Source organism: Pavona decussata, unplaced genomic scaffold (genome assembly GCF_977016875.1).
Source record: "Pavona decussata unplaced genomic scaffold, jaPavDecu1.1 SCAFFOLD_416, whole genome shotgun sequence".
NCBI classification, from domain to species: Eukaryota; Metazoa; Cnidaria; class Anthozoa; order Scleractinia; family Agariciidae; genus Pavona; species Pavona decussata.
The window spans coordinates 52,172-71,066 of record NW_028145778.1 but is presented as its reverse complement, the minus strand read 5'-3'; the positions used below and the strand labels follow the sequence as shown (position 1 = coordinate 71,066).

At 39.6% G+C, this 18,895-nt stretch overlaps 2 protein-coding genes across 3 annotated transcripts in view; one reads left to right on the top strand and one right to left on the bottom strand.

Annotated features, from left to right (window-relative positions):
• The window catches only part of LOC146450878 (DNA-directed RNA polymerase III subunit RPC5-like), a 30,209-nt gene extending 27,643 nt beyond the window's left edge, over nucleotides 1–2,566 (top strand). The window contains exons 22-23 of the mRNA XM_085099787.1: nucleotides 989–1,114; nucleotides 1,927–2,566. Coding sequence (XP_084955913.1) covers nucleotides 989–1,114; nucleotides 1,927–2,007 — 207 coding nt within the window. The 3' untranslated portion in view covers nucleotides 2,008–2,566. The remainder of the gene's footprint in view (nucleotides 1–988; nucleotides 1,115–1,926) is intronic.
• A 2,510-nt stretch (nucleotides 2,567–5,076) lies between these two features.
• On the bottom strand, nucleotides 5,077–18,528 carry LOC146450877 (hepatocyte growth factor-regulated tyrosine kinase substrate-like). Of its 2 annotated transcripts, XM_085099783.1 has the most exons (17): nucleotides 18,378–18,528; nucleotides 18,160–18,244; nucleotides 17,937–18,012; nucleotides 16,968–17,060; nucleotides 15,891–16,011; nucleotides 15,141–15,196; nucleotides 14,406–14,474; nucleotides 13,985–14,118; nucleotides 13,259–13,355; nucleotides 12,753–12,854; nucleotides 11,734–11,832; nucleotides 11,391–11,426; nucleotides 10,757–10,882; nucleotides 10,017–10,094; nucleotides 8,691–8,831; nucleotides 7,712–7,784; nucleotides 5,077–7,183 (listed from the first exon to the last, which is right to left on the bottom strand). In XM_085099783.1, the coding sequence occupies exons 1-17, from the start codon at nucleotides 18,418–18,420 to the stop codon at nucleotides 5,649–5,651; spliced, it is 2,964 nt and encodes a 987-aa protein (XP_084955909.1). In that variant the 5' UTR covers nucleotides 18,421–18,528; the 3' UTR covers nucleotides 5,077–5,648. The 2 variants fall into 2 exon arrangements, with proteins under 2 accessions (XP_084955909.1, XP_084955910.1); XM_085099784.1 differs by lacking the exon at nucleotides 10,017–10,094.
• Nucleotides 18,529–18,895: the final 367 nt, after the last annotated feature.

Here is an 18,895-nt window from a genome sequence, read left to right as displayed (position 1 = left end):
CAAGTGCTTTTGGAAATCCACTCGTCCGAGATACGAGAGTACTCGTCTCGGACGGGCGGACGAGTGGAAGTTTTTTGCCCTGAAATGTATGGCTTTTTTTTTTTTTTTTTTTTTTTGCAAATTGAAGCTTTATTATCTCTAAAAAATGCATGGTTACCCCCAATTTTCTTTTTGGATACCAAGAGCACTTGCTAAGTTCTACTTTCTCCGCACAGTTTTAAACCGCGCAAAAATATCCTTGTATTAGTAGGCACCACCCATAGGAAGCCTGAGTATCTCGAGATGCGCGGAACGTATGCGCAGTAACAACATTACGCACCGTCCTTAATTTTTAGTTATTGTAGGCTTTAAGTAACCCTTCAGTGAGGGACGTAGTTCCTGTTTAGGGTTTTCCTGTCAATACTTTTCTTTGTATTGCCAAACTATTAACGTAAAGTAAAGTAAAACTTCCGTACGTTGCAGTACTTCTCCAAAACATTCCGTTTTTGTTTTGACTTTTCTCCCAAGCCGCCAAATAGACGCGACAAACAAAAATCACCTAACCATTCATTTGAATTAGAAATCAAAGGGGCAGTGTCACGTATTTTTAGTGTCACTATGAATAGCCCAAAAACATATTTATTCCAATGGAATCGTTAAAATATTGGTTGAGGTTTGTTAACAATAACGCTACTAGTGCACAGAAACTACTATTAATTATGTTTGGCTGCGGATGGCTAGGATGGAAGTGGATTGCAACTTGAAAAACTTGGCCAATTTTTTTCAAGTTCTTCCTGTGTATTTTAGAGAAGTCACTAAAAGTTTATTATGGTATGTTCTTCTTACGAGAAAAACCTTTTAATATTTTCTTCCCGATGTTGTAAGAGCAATTTCATGTTACAAAACAGGTTCTTTGTCAAATATTCGAGCAGTTTTGACTAAAATACAGCAAAATCATCGCGACGTCCTGAAAGCTTGTTTCTCTCTAATCACGTTATTTGTGTCTTAGTATCGAGCGTTGTTGCTGGACATGTTCAGCAAATCGTGGATGGTGACCAGGAAAGAATTCCACAGCAGGGTGGCGCAGGAAAATATGCCCGTACCTAGCAGAAAAGACTGGATGATAATTCAGCAGGTTTGTAAACTAAACCTAAAGCCCGGATACTCGCTCCCCGCCTATGTAGATGAAAATCTGGACTTCGGCGAACACATAGCATTAATATGCAAGAAGATAAGCAACCAAATTGCCATCATAAACAGGTTCAGAAAAATATTAAGTACCAAAACAAAACTATCATTGTATTCGGCCTATACAGCTGTTTCGACAAAGGTTGTCCAAAAAAGCGTAAAAGCGTACGCGACAATGCCGAAAGGTAGCCTGGGAAATACCCAGTAAATTTCAATAAAAGCTCAGAATCCATAATGCCTCGACCGTACAGAGAAGACTTGAGATGGCGGGCAATACAGCCAGCCTTACTGATAAGTGTTGCTTACTTTTTAGTCCAGCATATCTTAAGGGGGGATTCTACCAAAATTTGAATGAAATTTGAAAGGGATAGAAGAAAGAATATGATTTTTGGAACACTAACAGACAGTTGATACCCACGCAAGAGCACCCCAGGTTGCAAGTGGACTAACTTGGTATCCGTCTATCGATTATTAACTAAAAATTCTAATTTTAAAACTTCACTAAATCTTCAATATTTCTTATTTCTCTTAATTTTACCAATCCTTCAAGAAAAATTATCTCCTCCCAAATATACCCAAAAATCACCCAACAATTCACAAAACTCCCCACAATACAGATTCACGGGATGAGTGTAGAGGTTCTGGATTGCTTGAAACGTGAACGAGATATTGCCATTAAAGCCATGTCAAGTGGCGGAAAAATGGCGTTTAGGTAAAATCCCCCCTTAACTTGAATGTTGTCCTTTTTACTCTCCTTAGGATCTTCTAGAGAGGTATGGTAACAAACATTTACACTGGTTTCTTCGAGGAACATCAACCATTGTAGCAGCCAATCCTTAGCACTCGCGGAAGGATCATCAAACTTGCTCTTGACTTCCCAGTGAGCCCAGCTTCCTGTCACGCGTCACGTAATATACCTGAACGAGGTTTGGAACATGGCGTGACGTGCGGTGTTTTTTGACTAAAAGTTATGAAGACACACCACCAGAAGCGGTCTTTTCTGACGGGAACATTTCAAGGTAACAAGGCTTTGGGTTTTCAGACTGGAAGTTGATCGGAAGAGTTTTCCCCGACATCCATTTCTCTTGAAGAAGTCTGAAGAAGTCCCGCCTGTTACACGATTGCCTATCTTCAAGGCAGAAAAACCTTGGCAATGGATAGCTACAATTTATACTGGTAAGAAAAAGAAACTTGGCGATTCTCAGGAAAATCACATCCCAGTTCAATGTCTTTTTACAATGAAACAATTTTAAACGGAGCCGTCCCTTTCACAAACGTGAACATGAAACTATACTTGAATATATTTATTTTTCTGGAAAAAGAAGCCAGCGGTTCCTTTGTCATTTCTCTATATATTGCACAGACTAAATTGTGATAATAAAACGATTTATCTCTTTAACCGAGTAGCCTCTTAATCTTTGCTTTTTACTTTAAAATAAAAGTCCGCAATTTAAATTCCGTTGGTGAATTTGGACAGTCTCGTACAGGTAATAGTACTTCGAAAATCCAAAGGACACTTGTTTACCAATGATTATGGACGGAGTTGACGAATTATCGCCATTCCTTTTCACGGGAAGACTAAAGTTTGTGGTAGATGGGGGAGGGGGGTGGGGGTACACCCAGTCAATGATTTTGGATGGTTTTGACCAATCACCGTTGCCTTTTTTTCATGGGATAACAATGGTTTAAGGGCGTTGAGTGGGTACCTTCCTTGCCTAGTTCCTAGTCCTCTCTCTGTTTTTCATCTCGGTCAATCCGAGCGAAAAAGCGAGGCCTACACAAAGATCAAAAATTGAGGCAAATGTCTCAATTTTTTCTGGCGCGAAATTTCACTTCGAGCGGTTCGCGCCATGGCGGAAAAATCGGCAGAAGAGGTAAATTCGAACTCATTTTCAAAGCAAATGCTTCGGTCGAGTGTATAAGAGTAGTTAATTCATACTATTTTTGAAAAGGAAACAAATGGACCATACGGTACGGCTTTATCCTCTAGAAAGCGCCTTTTCGACGAGCAATTTGAAGGTAAACATAAGGTTTGTTTAACTGGGAAATGAGCGATCGGCTTCACCATGGAAATCATCATGTTGTAATGAAAGGCTGTCTATTTTCAACCGGTTATTTACTACGTTTTTAGAAAGCGAACTAGAGCGTATGACCCAGCAATTTGGTAGTTTAACAACACCTTCGAAGGAGAAAGACGAAGGGAAGCCTTCTTTTAAGTTTGAACTTTATACTTTTCACAGGGGAATACGTGGAAGCTTTTGCTTTTCTTCATTTTTGCATCATACAGCAAAAGAATTAAAGTCGTGACCGGTTTTTAATTTTCGATACATTATTCGGTTGAAGAAAAAGTTAAGAGAACTTTCATATTTCAGTCGCAGTTGTTTAAATGTTAAAGCTCCATCGGAATATGGTCGCAAGAGCTAAAATCGATCGCAAGTGGTCCATACATTACATTTTCAGGAGTTTGCAAAGATGGCAACAGTCGATCTACAATTACAGATGCATCCACAAGGGTTTTGAAACCATAATTAGGGAGCTTAAGCAACGACGACGGCGACAGTAAAGACAACGCCGCAAAACAATAGGCTTAATGAGCAAAAACAATCGCTCTGCACGTGCGTTTTACATTTTGGTACATTTCTTTGTCGTCCTCTGCAAAACAACAACGTGAAATGACCACATTCAAGGTTTTGTGGAGAACGTGAACGCACGGCGGTGAATTTTTCATTTTCTTTCTTAACATGTACGCCATTCCCGCCAATTTGGTTCCTGGATAGTTCGCCACTTTTGTAAAAGTTGAGCGAGTTCAAATAATCGCGAAATAGCACAAATGAAATTAAGTCATATTTCCAGGTGACGTTTTCGTTGCAGTTGCCGTCGTCGCTGCTTTCTCCCTAATTTGCCGCTGTTTGCAACATCTCACCTTATATAGACCCGTAAAGTCCGCCATTTTGAAAAATAAAACAAACGCATGCGCAGTCTGTTTTTGTCTAGGCTTTCCCTGGCCGTTCGCTTCGGATACGTCACCGAAACGAATTGACCGTGAGGGCCTGAGAGAAAGCCGTACAGGGACTAGGCAAGGTACCTTCCGTGATTGGTCAACTTCACCCAAATATTGATAGGCTATTTTTCCAGTTTCTAGCCATTCTCGTCCCCAGAGCCCCAACGTTTTTTTTTTTTAAATTAATGAACGAGTGGCTCTGGGTCCATCCAAAAATATCTTTTTTTTCATTGGCTGTCGAAATCCTGATGCGCTATAAGGTGAAAAATGCTACGCTTCTGCGCATTTGTCTTTACTTTCTAATACTGAGCAGTACTGAGCAGTTATAATACTGAGCAAGCGCAATGGTAATTTATCACACTGAGCATGCGCTACCGGATGTCGTGAAATTCGCGACATCCGGTAACGGCTGTTACCAGGGCCTACGATCCAACCGCTGACCAGAAGAGAGGATGGCTCTGGGAACGAGGATGGTTTCTAGCCGTCCCATCGATATTTGCGCAGAAAATTTGCAGTATGTCAAAAGCATGTGAAATATCTGTGAGCTTTCCCTTTCAAAGAGTCATTATTGCATGAATATTGAAACAACAGAAATAGGTTATGGAGGGGCTATTTTATTCATTTATTTTTTGGTGTCTATATGAATTTTTTTTTTTTTTTTTGCTCAATAGCTGTTGTCATCTGGTTTCATCTGTTTGACTGTTTTGACTTGACATATTGCCGATTTTGACAAACAAGATATTCTGTATTTTGTGGAATATCTTCCCACTTTGTAGCAACCGCTGAGCATTGTGGGATGCCGTTTATAGTTCTCCGGTGTGGAGGGGGGGGAGAGTATTTTTGAAGGTATAAAATATTCCGTGTTGTGTCATGCCTTCTACTTTACACACTACATTATCATGAATGAATTGGTTTATATTGTTTTATTACATTTTTGAAGTAGTTTCCCCCGTTTATTTACAATAAATTAAGGTCAACAAAAAAATTCACTTGACCTTTTACATCGGCGATTTTCCTGCTAATGAAATACTTAGTCTAACGGATTCCGCACAACCTCACTGGGTACTAATTTCCACATTTCTCAACTAAAATTCCCTTAAATGACTCCAAGGATTTCATTTACATTTACATACATGGAAAAGATTCCTGAAAACACGCTCAGGTTATCACATGATTCACGCTCGCTTAAAAAAATCTACGTTTAACAGTTTTATGGCTTAGCTAATGGTAAACTGAATAAGAGCAAAAAACTACTTTCAAGACAAATAAACTTTTCATCCAATGTTAACTAACTTTCGAACCAGGGTATTATCTATTCTTTAATTTTTACATTACTAAGTGGACTTAAATTATTCTAATAGTTTCAGTCCTTTAAAAATTACCTTTGACAGGGCAATCCCTTTCACACCACTGTACAAAATCACGGTCTGCAGAGGGTAACGTTTCCTCAATATGATATGAAATATTATTGATGTATAAGTTAGTCAAAAGAGATCAGTTCTAAATCAGTCAGCTGTCTCTGGGGAGCTGGGCCAGACTGCTGGAGAGGTGGTGCTGACCCAAAGTACTGCGGTGGTGGCTGCTGTTGGCCAGGTGGCCCTTGACCTAGGCTGGGTTGATAGCCTTGCTGAGGTGCAAATTGTTGAGGCTGTTGTTGTTGAGGTTCATAAACTTGTTGCATTGGAGGACCTTGTTGCATAGGAGGGCTCTGCTGCATTGGAGGTCCCTGTTGCATTGGGGGTCCTTGTTGTATTGGAGGCCCTTGTTGCATAGGTCCTTGCTGCACTGGAGGTCCTTGTTGTATTGGTGCTCCTTGTTGTCCTTGTTGCATCGGGGGTCCTTGTTGAAACGAGGTAGGACCCGTTGGCGGACCCATGTTTAATTGTTGTTGCCCTGGGCCAGAAGAAAACATCTGAGGGGACCCCCGAGAGGCATCCACCGGAGGAAAACCATTACTCTGAGGGGACTGGTGGAATGATTGAGGTTTAGCCTGTGATGGTGGCTGGGCGTGTTGAGGCGGAGGAGCTTCTGGTATACGTTGGGTTTGTGGTGGATTGGCGAACTGTGGTTGGGCGGCTTCAGGTATGAGCTGTCCTGTGTTACTGAACTGCGTTTGTTGTGGGAACTGCGGCTGACCTTGAGGTGGTGGCATCTGATTAAACTGGGGTTGCCCCGTGGGAGCAGGGGGTGCTGCCCCTGAAAATTGACTCTGTGGTGGGGCTTGTGCTGGCAGCTGCTGGCCTCCTGATTGGCCATACAGTGGTAGAGAGCTAGGTTGTTGTGAAGTAACCTGAGCATATTGAGGGGGTGGTGCTTGGGCTATTACCTGCGCAGGAGCAGTAGGTACTGGGGGAGGACCCCCAAGGTTATAAGGCTGAAGAGACGCTGGACCTTGATCCGGTGGAACTTGAGAAGCATAGGAGGGTGGTTGGTACTCCAGGGAGCTCGGTTGGGGCGGGAGCTCCGTTTGAGGTGCGGGGGCATCATTTCTGTACGGCATGTAATCAGTACGGGAGGTCTGCATGTAACCGTCTGTGGGGGGTCGTGACGGGTACTGCGATGGCAGCGGACCTTCAGGCACCTGATACCCCTGTGGAACAGCAGGGGTGTAAGCTGCAGGTGTATTCTGGGGATTGTAAGGCTGTGTGCTGGCTGCGGTCATTGGAGCATAATTTAAAGAAGAGTAAGGACTGGATTCTCCTGCCGCAGGGTACTGTACTCCAGCATACGGATGCTGCTGCTGTTGAATCTGTCTCTGGTACTGCAGTCTTTGTTGCTGCTGTTGTTGTTCAATGGCTGCCTGCCGCTCCGCCTGCAACCGCTGTTGATAAGCCAGGTACTCAGCCTTCTGTTGCCGCATAAGCTCCAGTTTCTGCTCGATCTGCATTCTTCGCAGCATGTCCTGTTCCAGTTCTTGTTGACGCACTTTCTCGCGGTGTTGCTCTCGCATCTCCTCCAAAGATGAACGAGCCTCGCGCACTAGACCCAACTTTACTTGAAGTGCTTCGTATTTAGCTGAAACGAAAAAACGAAGAGTTAGTGACACGAACAACATACAAGGGAGCTAAAAATCAACTTCGTTCTAATGCTCCATTGTTACTGGTTAAATGAAAGTTTTAATTTCAAGCCGGTTAAGCTCAATGGCGCCAGGAGCCATTAGCTCACAATGCGTTTAATAAGAAGTCCACGGAATCATGACTGGTGGAACCGATACCAAAAAGAGATCTGTAGTTACGCGTCACATAGCTACTTAAAATCATGAATCCTTTTCCGAAGTTTGGAAAGGAAAGGTGTTTTGGTTTTAAAAGCTTCAGAAATTGATATTGCCTAGTAGGTACCTTTGAAAAGGTAAAATAGTCACCAGTGAAATTATGAATAATTCCGGTCCAGGTCGGAATAATTTTTTCTTCTTTACATACTTCAACAGACCACTGTCAGTGTTATTTGTGATGACCAATAGTCAGCTGCCACGATAAATATCTAGCTAAGAGATTGGTGAATGGACGACCAACGACAGAAGCAAACAATAACGAAATGTCATACCTTTCTCTTCTTCTTGCTCTTCAATGAGTCTGAGTATCTGCGGATGCATGGCGCTGACAGTTTGAAACAAAGACTAATGGAGAAACAACGGCGACAAAATACTCTTAAAATCAGGGGAATAGTGTGAACGATTAGAACACTGAAGTCATATCATAAGTCGGTAGAGTTAGCCTGCGTAGCAGTCGTTTCCTTTTCCTTCAAGCCAAGCGGGGCAAGAGCGCGAGGGCATTGGGCAAAAAGGAGCATGTAATGCCTTTCTCAACTTGATATTTCAGAAATTTTGCAAGCTTTTTTGCTCCTTTTTGCCCAATGCCCTCGCGCGCTTGCCCCGCTTGGCTTGAAGGAAAAGGAAACGACTGCTGCGCAGGCTACGGTAGAGTATGATCGTTGGACGTCCGCTCAGGGTACCGAAACTTTTGTCAGCAGTAACAGTCCGTTTCAGGACTACACTCACACGGACAATTATACTTCACCGACTTATGAAATGAGAAAATTGGCTAACGATACAAAAGTACTTGGATTTTTTTTCGAGTATGCCTTTGTCATTTACTGATTAATACATCGTTCTCATTTATTCACCAGGCTTAACATATTCCATCACATTATTTCCATTGCGCATATGCCACACATGACATTCCAATCCTAGCAGTATTCAGGACGTTTGTCCCATGAACCTAGTTTAATGGCCTTATCTCCCACGAGTCTCCTGTAGCTCAGTGGTAGAGCATCCGAACTAGTCATTGGAAGGTCTTAGGTTCGACTCCTGATAGGAGCACTCAGATTTTTTTCTGAGTATGCCTGTGTCATTTACTGATTAATACATCATTCTCATTTATTGACCAGGCTTAAAATATTCCATCACATTAATTTTGATTCCAATACAAAAGTATTAGCTTTAAAACAAAATAACTGATAGCAGCCAATGAAAATGAGGATGTTACTTTTAATGTGGCCTTTTTACTTTCACCAGCTGACGCACCTGTACTGTAGCGTCCATAGCAATGTGCTTCCCCTGAGCTGAAACTTTCTGCATTCGCTCTAACAGCATTTCCACGCTGCTCTGAAAGTTCTTTACCATTGCATCTGTCACTTCAGCTACTTCGGTAGTTCCGCCATCAACCTAGAAACAAGATAAGCGACACAGATTATAGAATTATCCATTAAAATTAAGTATTTACTTCATCTTGTCTCACAGGCTGAAGGCAACGTCGTTTTCACTTTAAATTCAACACCAAAACACGTTGATAGATAGAGCGATATAGAATAATGGTGAAAAAGTTTCCATGTGTGTGTTGGTCAAAACTTTAAGGATCACTCCAAACTTGGCTGATGCGGTAATGGGTTGCCCATCTTGAAAATGTGACCTTATTTATAAAGAATTTTTATGAGGTTCTTTTTGCATGTAATGGCTTTCTCAACTTGAAATTTCAGAAATTTTGCAAACTTTCTAACTGCAATGAAAAACTAGTAAGTTGATTCTTTTGTTCTGCTACCTCTACAATTTTTCATGTAATTTGTCCAAGAAAATGAATATATAAAAACATTACTTTACATCTGTTGATTGCATGTACATAAAATGTGCATTACTCAAACAAAAAAAAACGTAAAAAAACACATGTTTTAAAACGTTCTTGTCGATGCACTCAATTTTTAAAATCAGGTTAGGGGAAGATTAAATGCACTTTACAGCTTTATAGGCTAAATAGGCTCGAATGGAGTATGTTAATCACCTTCAGTGAGAAAGTTATTCTTGGAGTTAGCGGTTATACTTGTTAGCATGCAGTGTTCCTGTTGTGCAGTGTTGTGTAGTTGTAAGGGGGTTGAAAAGTGCAAAACCTCTCTTGTCTCACGTAATTTAACACCATTCATACTATTCGCTGTAACTCTCCTCTGTGCCCTATCTTTTTGAGTTTGTGGATGTAATTAATCCAAGCGTGAGGCTACTGAGCAGTACTTTCCTGTGGTTCTAACTTTTAGTCTATGGATGAACTCTTTAAGTACACCATTCAAAGGAAAACTACTAAACAGCACTTTCTGTGGTGCTATTTGTTTCCAAATATTTTGTAAATTGTAATTTGGTAGAGGGTCTCTTAGTTTCGTCAGTGCTCTTAGGAGCTAAAAGGTTAACTAACTCATTGCTGAGGCCTCGTTTTTCAGTTCCACCTCAACAAGATATTACTAGTATATAACTTTATTTCAGTGTTAAGAAAGCCACACTGGCGGGAACTTAAATTTCTTAAAATTTATTCCTTGAATGACAGGAGCAGATTAGAGACAGGTTATAGATACTTTAAAAGATATTAACCGTGGGCTCAGAGTTGTCGCTTCGTGTTTTCTTCCCCTTCTTTTTCTTTTTTCCTTTCAAGATTCCACCCACTCTTATCTGAAATAAACAATTTTTTTATATTGTTGTTTATTTTAAGAGCTCTCACATCTTTTTTAGGATGATTAAGCAAAAAGGCGTTAGTTGATGTTAGCAAGTTTAAGCTGCCCTGCATGGGCTTGCTTGCGTATTTTAAAATGAAAGGCAATGGTTATGAAGCCTTGACAAACTTTTTTGTTATTTGTGTTTGTTAGCATTTTTGGCCTTGACCGTTCACAAACTACAATAGATTTTGAATTGTGTTGGAGCAACTGACCAGTAGAAACGTTACTGTTAAGATATTCAACTATAGCATGAATGTTAAAACAAAGGATTGTGCAGGGTCGCAGTCCTTCCAACATAAATTACAGCACTATTGTTGTCATGACAAGGTTTCATAACCAGTTAGTCCCTAAATTAATTATGCCACCAGCAAACTCAACCTGCTAAAGACAGACTGCTATTAGCAGCAGCTGTGTATCCAGGCTGGTAATTACAGTGAAGACAGCAGTCTACTTTGGAGTTTGAAAATGACTAAAAGACTTGAAGAATTTCTTTCTTTTATTAGTGGCTACTCTTATTGAGCTGGCGTCACCAACGCTCAATGGCAGCCCTGTTAAAAGTCTGAGTCTGAGAATGTACTGGTGGACGGTAAATGCTCTCGCCGTGCCCCTATAGCATACCTGATCTGAGTAATTATTTAGTTCTTCTCTCTGTACTGGTGCGCTGGCAGGAGCACTAGATCTATCTCTTGATGTTTGCCTCTCATTCCTCTCCTCCCAGTAAGAACGATTCAGGTATCGCGCAAGCTGCAGTTTAAACACAAACAACTCAAACACCTACAACAGAAGCCGTTAATGCTGACACTTTGGCATTCGCTACTACACTGTACTCTTTCATACCTGCCAACTTTTCTCAAGTCAAATACAAACAATTTTCATCTTCATATTACTCAGCTTTCAAACTTTTAGATGATCCAACAATTTCCAACAACAAAGATTTTATTGAGCCAAAATTAAAATTTCCTGCCACATACACTGTGTAGAAATACATTCCTTCTGTTTCTTACTTGCCAGAGAGATAAGTACAAGTTACTCTATCATAAGAAATTTTTCAACCTTGTATAAGTTTTCAGTTAGAAACTACTCAGGATCACATGCCGTTAACATTTAATTAATATTTAACTGCACAAAGGATGGTCTAAAAGAAAAGGTATCTGGTTTTCAACACTTGCTACCAATTGTAATATTTGTAGTAAGAACAAGCTTCCTGCTAAACTGGTTCAATAAATCAATCCACAGTCAATATGATGAATACCTCAGGGTCCATAGTGGATGAGTCAGTCTCAACATCCTGAGAAAAAAATATAAACAATATGTGAATACATGTAACACCAAAAACAATATGGTACAACCTTTTCTTTTCTTTTTTTTTTAAGGGGGGGGAGGGGGGAGGTTGGTGAAGTTTTCTTCAAGGGGCAACCTGGAAGGGGAAAGGATGGATAATTAGATGGATAATTATCATTTGAGAACAGGGGGTATAATAATTATACTACAGTATATACTTATGTAAGAATTGTGACAAACAAATCAATCTTAGCAATCTATAGTAATACAACAATCACCAGTTATATGAATGTTAAAATAGAAAATGCACATACAGGAGATGAATACAGATTGCTGGCCTGTCTGTGGGAGCTGTAGGGTGGTTCCGTGGCTGCACTATAGGGAGATGACTTGACGCTGGGACGGAGTTGGGTCTGAAAAGAAAAATACCATCATTGATTCAACTGTCACTTCTGGGGGTGGTCACTATTGAGACTTAAAGGATTAAGCTAGAAGCTCACAGGAATTCCCCATACACTTCACAGGTATGATGTAATAATATTAAGGACAGTGCCTTCTGAAACAGATGTATTTTTGGCAGTTTGTGACAATGCAGGAAAAGCAGATCTTAGCAAGAGATTTTTTAATCCAAGTTCAAGAAAATTGGGGGTAGCCATGTTCATTTTTCAGACTGAGATACTGTAATTAAGCAATATTCAAAATTGAAGCTTAATTATCTCTAAAGAAAATGCCAGGTTACTCCATTTTTTTAAGTTTCAGTAACACTTGCAGTACTAAGATCTTCTTTTTGTGCATAGTCAAAAACCATGCACAAAATTCCTTTGAATTAGTATGTACCATGTCCTTAAGGACGGTGCCTACTAAAGCTGAACGGTTTATGACTATGCAGGGAAAGCAGATCTTAGCAAGGGTTACTGGATTCCAAAAAGAAAATTGGAGGTAAGCATGCATTTTTTAGAGATATTAAGCAACAATTATTCTAAAAACCCATAAAATACAAAACGTATGTTGTAACTTTTTTTTCCAAATTGAAGCTTTACTATCTCTGAAAAATGCATGGTTACCCCCAATTTTCATTTTGGATACCAAGAGCGCTTGCTGAGTTCTGCCTTCTCCGCATAGTTTTAAACCGCGCAAAAATATCCCCGTATTAGTAGGCACCACCCATAGGAAACCGACTATCTCAGATGCACAGAACGTATGCGCAGTAACAAAAGTAGGCACTGTCCTTAAGAAAACTGAGTTTCTCTGACCATGCTGGGATGCACAGAACACATGCACAGTAGCAAAGGAGGCAGCACCCTTAACAGGGGCTGCCTTGTTCCAAACATACCTCCTTAGTAGCTTCCTCTTGCGACAAGGATAATGCCATAGCCAGCTGTAACTCCTCTTCTTCCTCCTCCTGAATTTCCTTGGCAGTTTTCTTGGGTGGCACCTAACAACAGTAGTTACATTAGCATTAAAAAAAAAGGATTATCCTGTTAAAGACACAAATCTCTTGGCCACATCAAGGTGGCAGAAATAATTTATGTTGACTATCCCTTGTGAAATGGTAAAAGCAATCTACATGACACAACTGTAAGAACTACATGTACATGCCACATCTTTGTTCAGTGAACACAACATGTTTTAGTTTTAATAAACCAATTGGTTCATGCAGACTGAAGATGAGTTTTTTTAACAAAACCTAAACAGCTACATGTTTTGTTCAGTGCATACAATCGTGACCATTTCTTTAATTATTTACTCCTTGAAGTTTCTCCTTACAGGTAATTAATGATCGACTAGACTGAAATCACAATTACACTGTAAAATGATTTGTATTAAAGTCACCCTTACCTGAGCTTCTCTGCTCAGAGGACTGTTAAGGTATTCTGCTGGCAAATCACTGTCTGATGATGCACTTTCAGACTTCTTTGAGCCTTCTTCACTTTTGCTGAAAGACAAAAATACATTTTTCGTGTTTGTCCTAAGGTACTGTATGAAAATAATTTTGGCCAATCTTAGAGAATTGCCTCCCTCCCCACCCTAACTGACTGACTGACTGACTGACTGACTGATTGGTTGGTTGGTTGGTTGGTTGGTTGGTTGATTGATTGATTGATTGATAGATTGATTGATTGATTGATTGATTGATTGATTGATTGACTGACTGACTGACTGACTGACTGACTGACTGACTGACTGACTGACAGACTGACTGACTGACTGACTGACTGATCGATTGATTGATTGATTGATTGATTGATTGATTGATTGATTGATTGATTGATCGATTAATTGGTTGGTTGGTTGGTTAGTTGGTTCACTCTGACTCAGTGAATGACAGGATGTGGAAGAAATTCTTAATGTGTCAATTCAAATAAAAACCCTTCATACTTGATGTTGTGCCCTAGAAGGTGATTTGATAATTATGTAAACATTCAATCAAAAACTATTGAGCAAAGGATGGGTAATTTTCTATGGTGGTATGAACCCATTCCCATCTATAAAAAGTTATGAAAAAGTAATTATCAATGGTAATACTACACCATCGCCCTTTGATGTTATTTTCTCAAGTCTTACCTGGCTGAGGGGTTGAGTTTGAAAAAGCAGGGATCACAGACTCTCACTTCTCTTTCTATGCCATACTGTGGAATGATGGAGACTTTGGACGAACACTTCTGGCAAAATACTTGACCACAGTTCCTGCAGTGATGCTGAGGATGGTAGAAGAATAGCACTTACATAAGCATTATAATTATAGTATTTACCTGCCATGCTGCAGTTGCGGTCTGTAAATACCACTACATACACTGTGAGTATTTGTGGGCCTTCCACTGGCAAACTGCAACTGGCTAAACAACAGGTTCCCATACTTATTTCAATTCTTAACTTAAAAAAAATCATCACCTAGATGTAGGGGTTTTTATACACCTAAGTACTGTACAGGACACAAATTATCAAAGGAGAATCAAAGTAAATGTTCAAAGCTTTGTCAGTTCACCTGTCTTTGAAATGTTGAGAACTTCACCCTACACATGTGACAAACATCACCTTCAGCCCACTCTGGAGCCTGGCAATAGAATAAAACATAAAAAAATTAACATTAATTTTATTACTGGTGTAACAAGTTGGGTCTGTCTTCTTGTGGAGACACAAATGACTCTTCAGGAGTCCAACCAAATATTTTATTTTGTAGATGTCAAGCTCTTACAGGTTTGGCCACTGTGGGATTATCCTAACTTCGAGAGTCACGCAGATCAAGTTATATCAATCACCACGCGAGATATCATAATGTCAGTCAACAGTACTACTATCTGAAATCATCATTGCAGACGTCTCACAGACCATACATGTCTAAGTTCACTCAGTGAGCTCATAATGTGCAGCATAAGCTAGGTGGATGATGATCTGCCTTTTTGTGGTCTCTTGGTCGTGGACATGTTGGCAACCATAAACAAAACACGGTTAAGTGGTAACAACGAAGTTGAGCTTGATTTTTAGAGTTTTCAAGCTAATGAAAGGCAGTAACAGTTAAGGAAGAACTTTACATAAGTCATATTAATTACTTAAAACTTGGGGCCATGTTCTGCATGTATAGCATTAAATAAGTGATAGTTACCATGCTACTCCCAGTTGTTGAGAGTCACAAACTGCAGAGACCATAAGGGTGCATGTATTGTACATACATGTACTAAGTGATTTTTCAAGGTAGTAATTTGAATACAAAACCACTTACTGTTTCTGCTGTGAATAAAGCATCACTTGACTCGTTCACTGGGGGAAATTTGTACCCTATTTAAAAGGTGAGAAAACTGTAAATGCTATTGTTTACATTATCATTGAAGACGTCATACATGTTTCCAGGCAGCCAGTCTTATAAATAATAAAGGCTAACAAAAAGGGAACTACATGTATTTTGAGGTCTGAAATGTGGCATGCAAAACTTTATACCATAAAAGCTGTCACCAGATCCTCAGTCCACCAAAACATAAAATGTAATTATTTCCAAAAAAATTCAATCAAGTTTCATTCAGTTAGTAGCAAAACTTATTCTTCAATGAACAGAAGAATTAATGTGCTACTATGACAACACATTCACTGTTAGGTTTCTGTTTGTGCAATGTCCGAAAATAACTATTCTGGGAAAGATTACCGGTATATTGAGACTCATTCCATAAATCAGGATTTGGAATCCCCCCTCCCTCTCTGAGCCTTGGAGGCCAATTAGCATTTACGAAATTTTGGTCTGAAATAAGGATTGACACAATGATCAGCTGTGTGATGTCCCTCACCTGTGCATAGAAGTAGCAACCCCATTACAACCAGGGGTGTGCAAGGCATTGCTAGCATGTGCTAATGCAATTCAAAGCCAAAAATGTAAGTAGACTGAAACAAAAAATGTCTATGATTCAACAACACGCTATCCGCAGAGAAAACAGCTGGTATTTGTAACTTTGTAGGATGCTGCAACAAGCCAGTTCCTCACCTTCCATTCTCATAAGATTAAAAGTATCTTGAACAACTTTGTATTTTGGCTCTTTTCGGAATGCCATTGACCATGTCTGTATCATGCTCAGAATCTGTTCCTTCACTGGTTCAGGGCTTGACTGAAATACAAAGGGTACAATTAAAGTATCTTAAAGACAGCAATAACACATCATCAGATACTGTTATGCAAAGTGTATTATGGCTGTACTAAAATTAGGATTATAAAGAGGTACAGAACTGTATATTATTCTTTACAGTTACTAGTACTTGGTGCACTGAACCAACCTTTACATCACTTTTTTCTGTTTTAACTCCGATTTACCAGATTTTTTTGTCTATGGCCTCAATTCTTTCAGTAAACGTTGCCCAATCTTTTATCCACTGCTTTGCACTTCATATTGTCATAAAAACGGAAATTTTGGATAATCGGCTTGGATAATCATCTGTTAGGTTTTTGTTTCACATGAAGCATAAAGCATTAAATAAAACATTGGCGGATCATTTCCTGGTGGAATTGAAGGCAACATGCAAAATGTCCAGTGAATTTGAGCTAATTAAAAACAGCAAAAAAGTGATCTAAAATGTACCATAGGTTGCAGGGTTGGCGCAGTGGTCGAGAACTTACCTTCACCAATGTGGCCCGGGTTCGATTCCTGGACTCGGCGTCATAAGTGGGCTGAGTTTGTTGGTTCTCTACTCTACTCTGAGAAGTTTTTCTCTGGGTACTCCGGTTTTTCCCCTCTCCTCAAAAACTAACATTTGGTTTGATTTGATTTGTGTTGTGTTGAGTTGAGTTGATTGAATTGCCTTGATTTAAAAGGGGACACCCTCGATAGGGATAACCTCTGATATCTCCTGTTCCTGGTATCGATGTTTACATTAATCAGATTGAATAAAGTATTATTGTATTATTATTATTATTATTATTATTATTATTATTATTATTATTATTATTATTATTATTATTATTATTATTATTATTATATTTACCAAGTCCTTTAATAATATCAAGCAATGTTACAGCTGGAGATCATACTGCCATATACCACTTAAGTGATATATTTTGTGTACTTACTTTAGCCAGTTCTCTGAAATTATCCATCATCTCTTTTGTAGCAACTTCTTTGTGCATAGGAGCTCCACAGTTCTTCACACATGCTTCCAACACCTCAACATGGTAGACGTACAAACAAGCACACAAAAGTTATATACTCTGCAGCTCACAAGGAATATTTTTGTTCTTCCTAAGCTACAAGGATCTTGTAATCAAGCTGCATCAACACAAAACATTTTATGTACTAAGAAACACTAATGCTTTCTGCAGATTCAAAACACATGAAGCTTAAATAAGTGCCCTTTGCTTATCATCTACAAGCAAAACTTGCTCATCTATAGCAATTTGATTCAGCCAACAGCATTAAATAATGCTCTTGTGAATGTATTGCACAAACTTGGCACAAATGCCTGATTACTTTGTCATCAAGGTTGCAAATTATAACTGCTTGATGGCGGCCTCGATGGAGTACTTCAAATCTTGTGCTCCCTATTCATGACATGGACAGCACTACTTCTCCTTCTTTGTTAGTAGTTAGTGGAGATACACTGTATCATCCCCAAACCCTAATACTGGTAGGAGATAAGTGGCAAATGAATCTGATAGCTCTGCCCATAACACCCTTGTCACATTACACAAGAATGACACTACTTTAAAAAATTCCTCAACCTTGTATCATGGAACATCCAACATTTATCAAACAAGGCTTCAGTTACAAGTCAACCATACAGCAGTTTCTTTTGTTTTGCTCCAAATTGAGTAAAGAGACAAAGCCTTCTGTTTGGCCTATAAGCAACTTGACCTTTATCTCTTAATGTGTTTTGCTGGCTATTTAAGTCTTTAATAAGCAGTGATTACTGCGAAGCTTTATGTCTATTTTGAAATTTTTGTATAAACGGTAGTAGCGTCTCCTGCCTTACATGGAAAGGAAATACATATACAAAAGTCGTGTATCCTTCCTTCTTAGCTTGAGAAGAACAACATACTCACAATCAGCCCAAATTTAGCAACGTGTGGATTCTTGTCATGTATCTTCCTCTTTAAGGCTGCCACAGCGTATTTGGGACTGTAATAAGACGGAAACTGGATAAGTTTAAGCCTTTATACACTTGCAATTCGCTTCAGTTATATCAGTAAGCTTAACTTGAGATGATCATGCATTTGCCAGGTGATTTGCAAACTGTCACGAAATACTGAATACACTGCAGCTTACTTGACATCTTCTTGTCGGATGCAGTCGCAAATCTGAAGAATACTATTCCAGTCTGGCTCCAAAAGAAGCTGACTTGTTGCTTTTTCTACAAAATGAAAGTATTACATAAACCATTTAATTTCTAGGCATATCAATCGAAAAATTTAAGTGCGTAGTAGCTTCTTAATGTTGCCCATAAGTTTCGATTCTAAGTTTAGCAAAAGACAAGAGTAACTTACCAACATAGGTATCGAAAGTTGAAGAATTTGAAAATATTCCCATCGTAAAAACAGACGAGGAAGAGGCGATTGTAGCCCTCAATAAACGTTTCTTGCCTCGTCAAGACTGTAGATTGTTCCAATATGGCGGAATCGCAATTACTTGACTTCCGACGAGTGACGTCGTTGTCCTAAAAATAAACTCTCCTCAGTTCCCGGAAATGGATTTTCAGTCCCGGCAACGCTGACTCATGGAGATACGTCATAGCTCAGAGGGGTTGCAGGCATCGAGAAGCCAGAGCGATATTAAACTTCCTATTCTTGAACGTGATAGAATCTTAACCGCCCTCTCCCACTCCCAAAAGCAGAAAAAGAGGAAGAAGACTGAGAAAAAAGGAGGCTCTGGAGACGAGAATAGAGCCTTCTCAATCGGTGGCCATGTTGATTCTCAGGAGAATAAAATGCTTTGTTTTTGCACGGCAAGCCTCGCGCTGCATTCGCGTCTGGCCGAGGCTTACCGAGCAAAACCAAAGCATTTT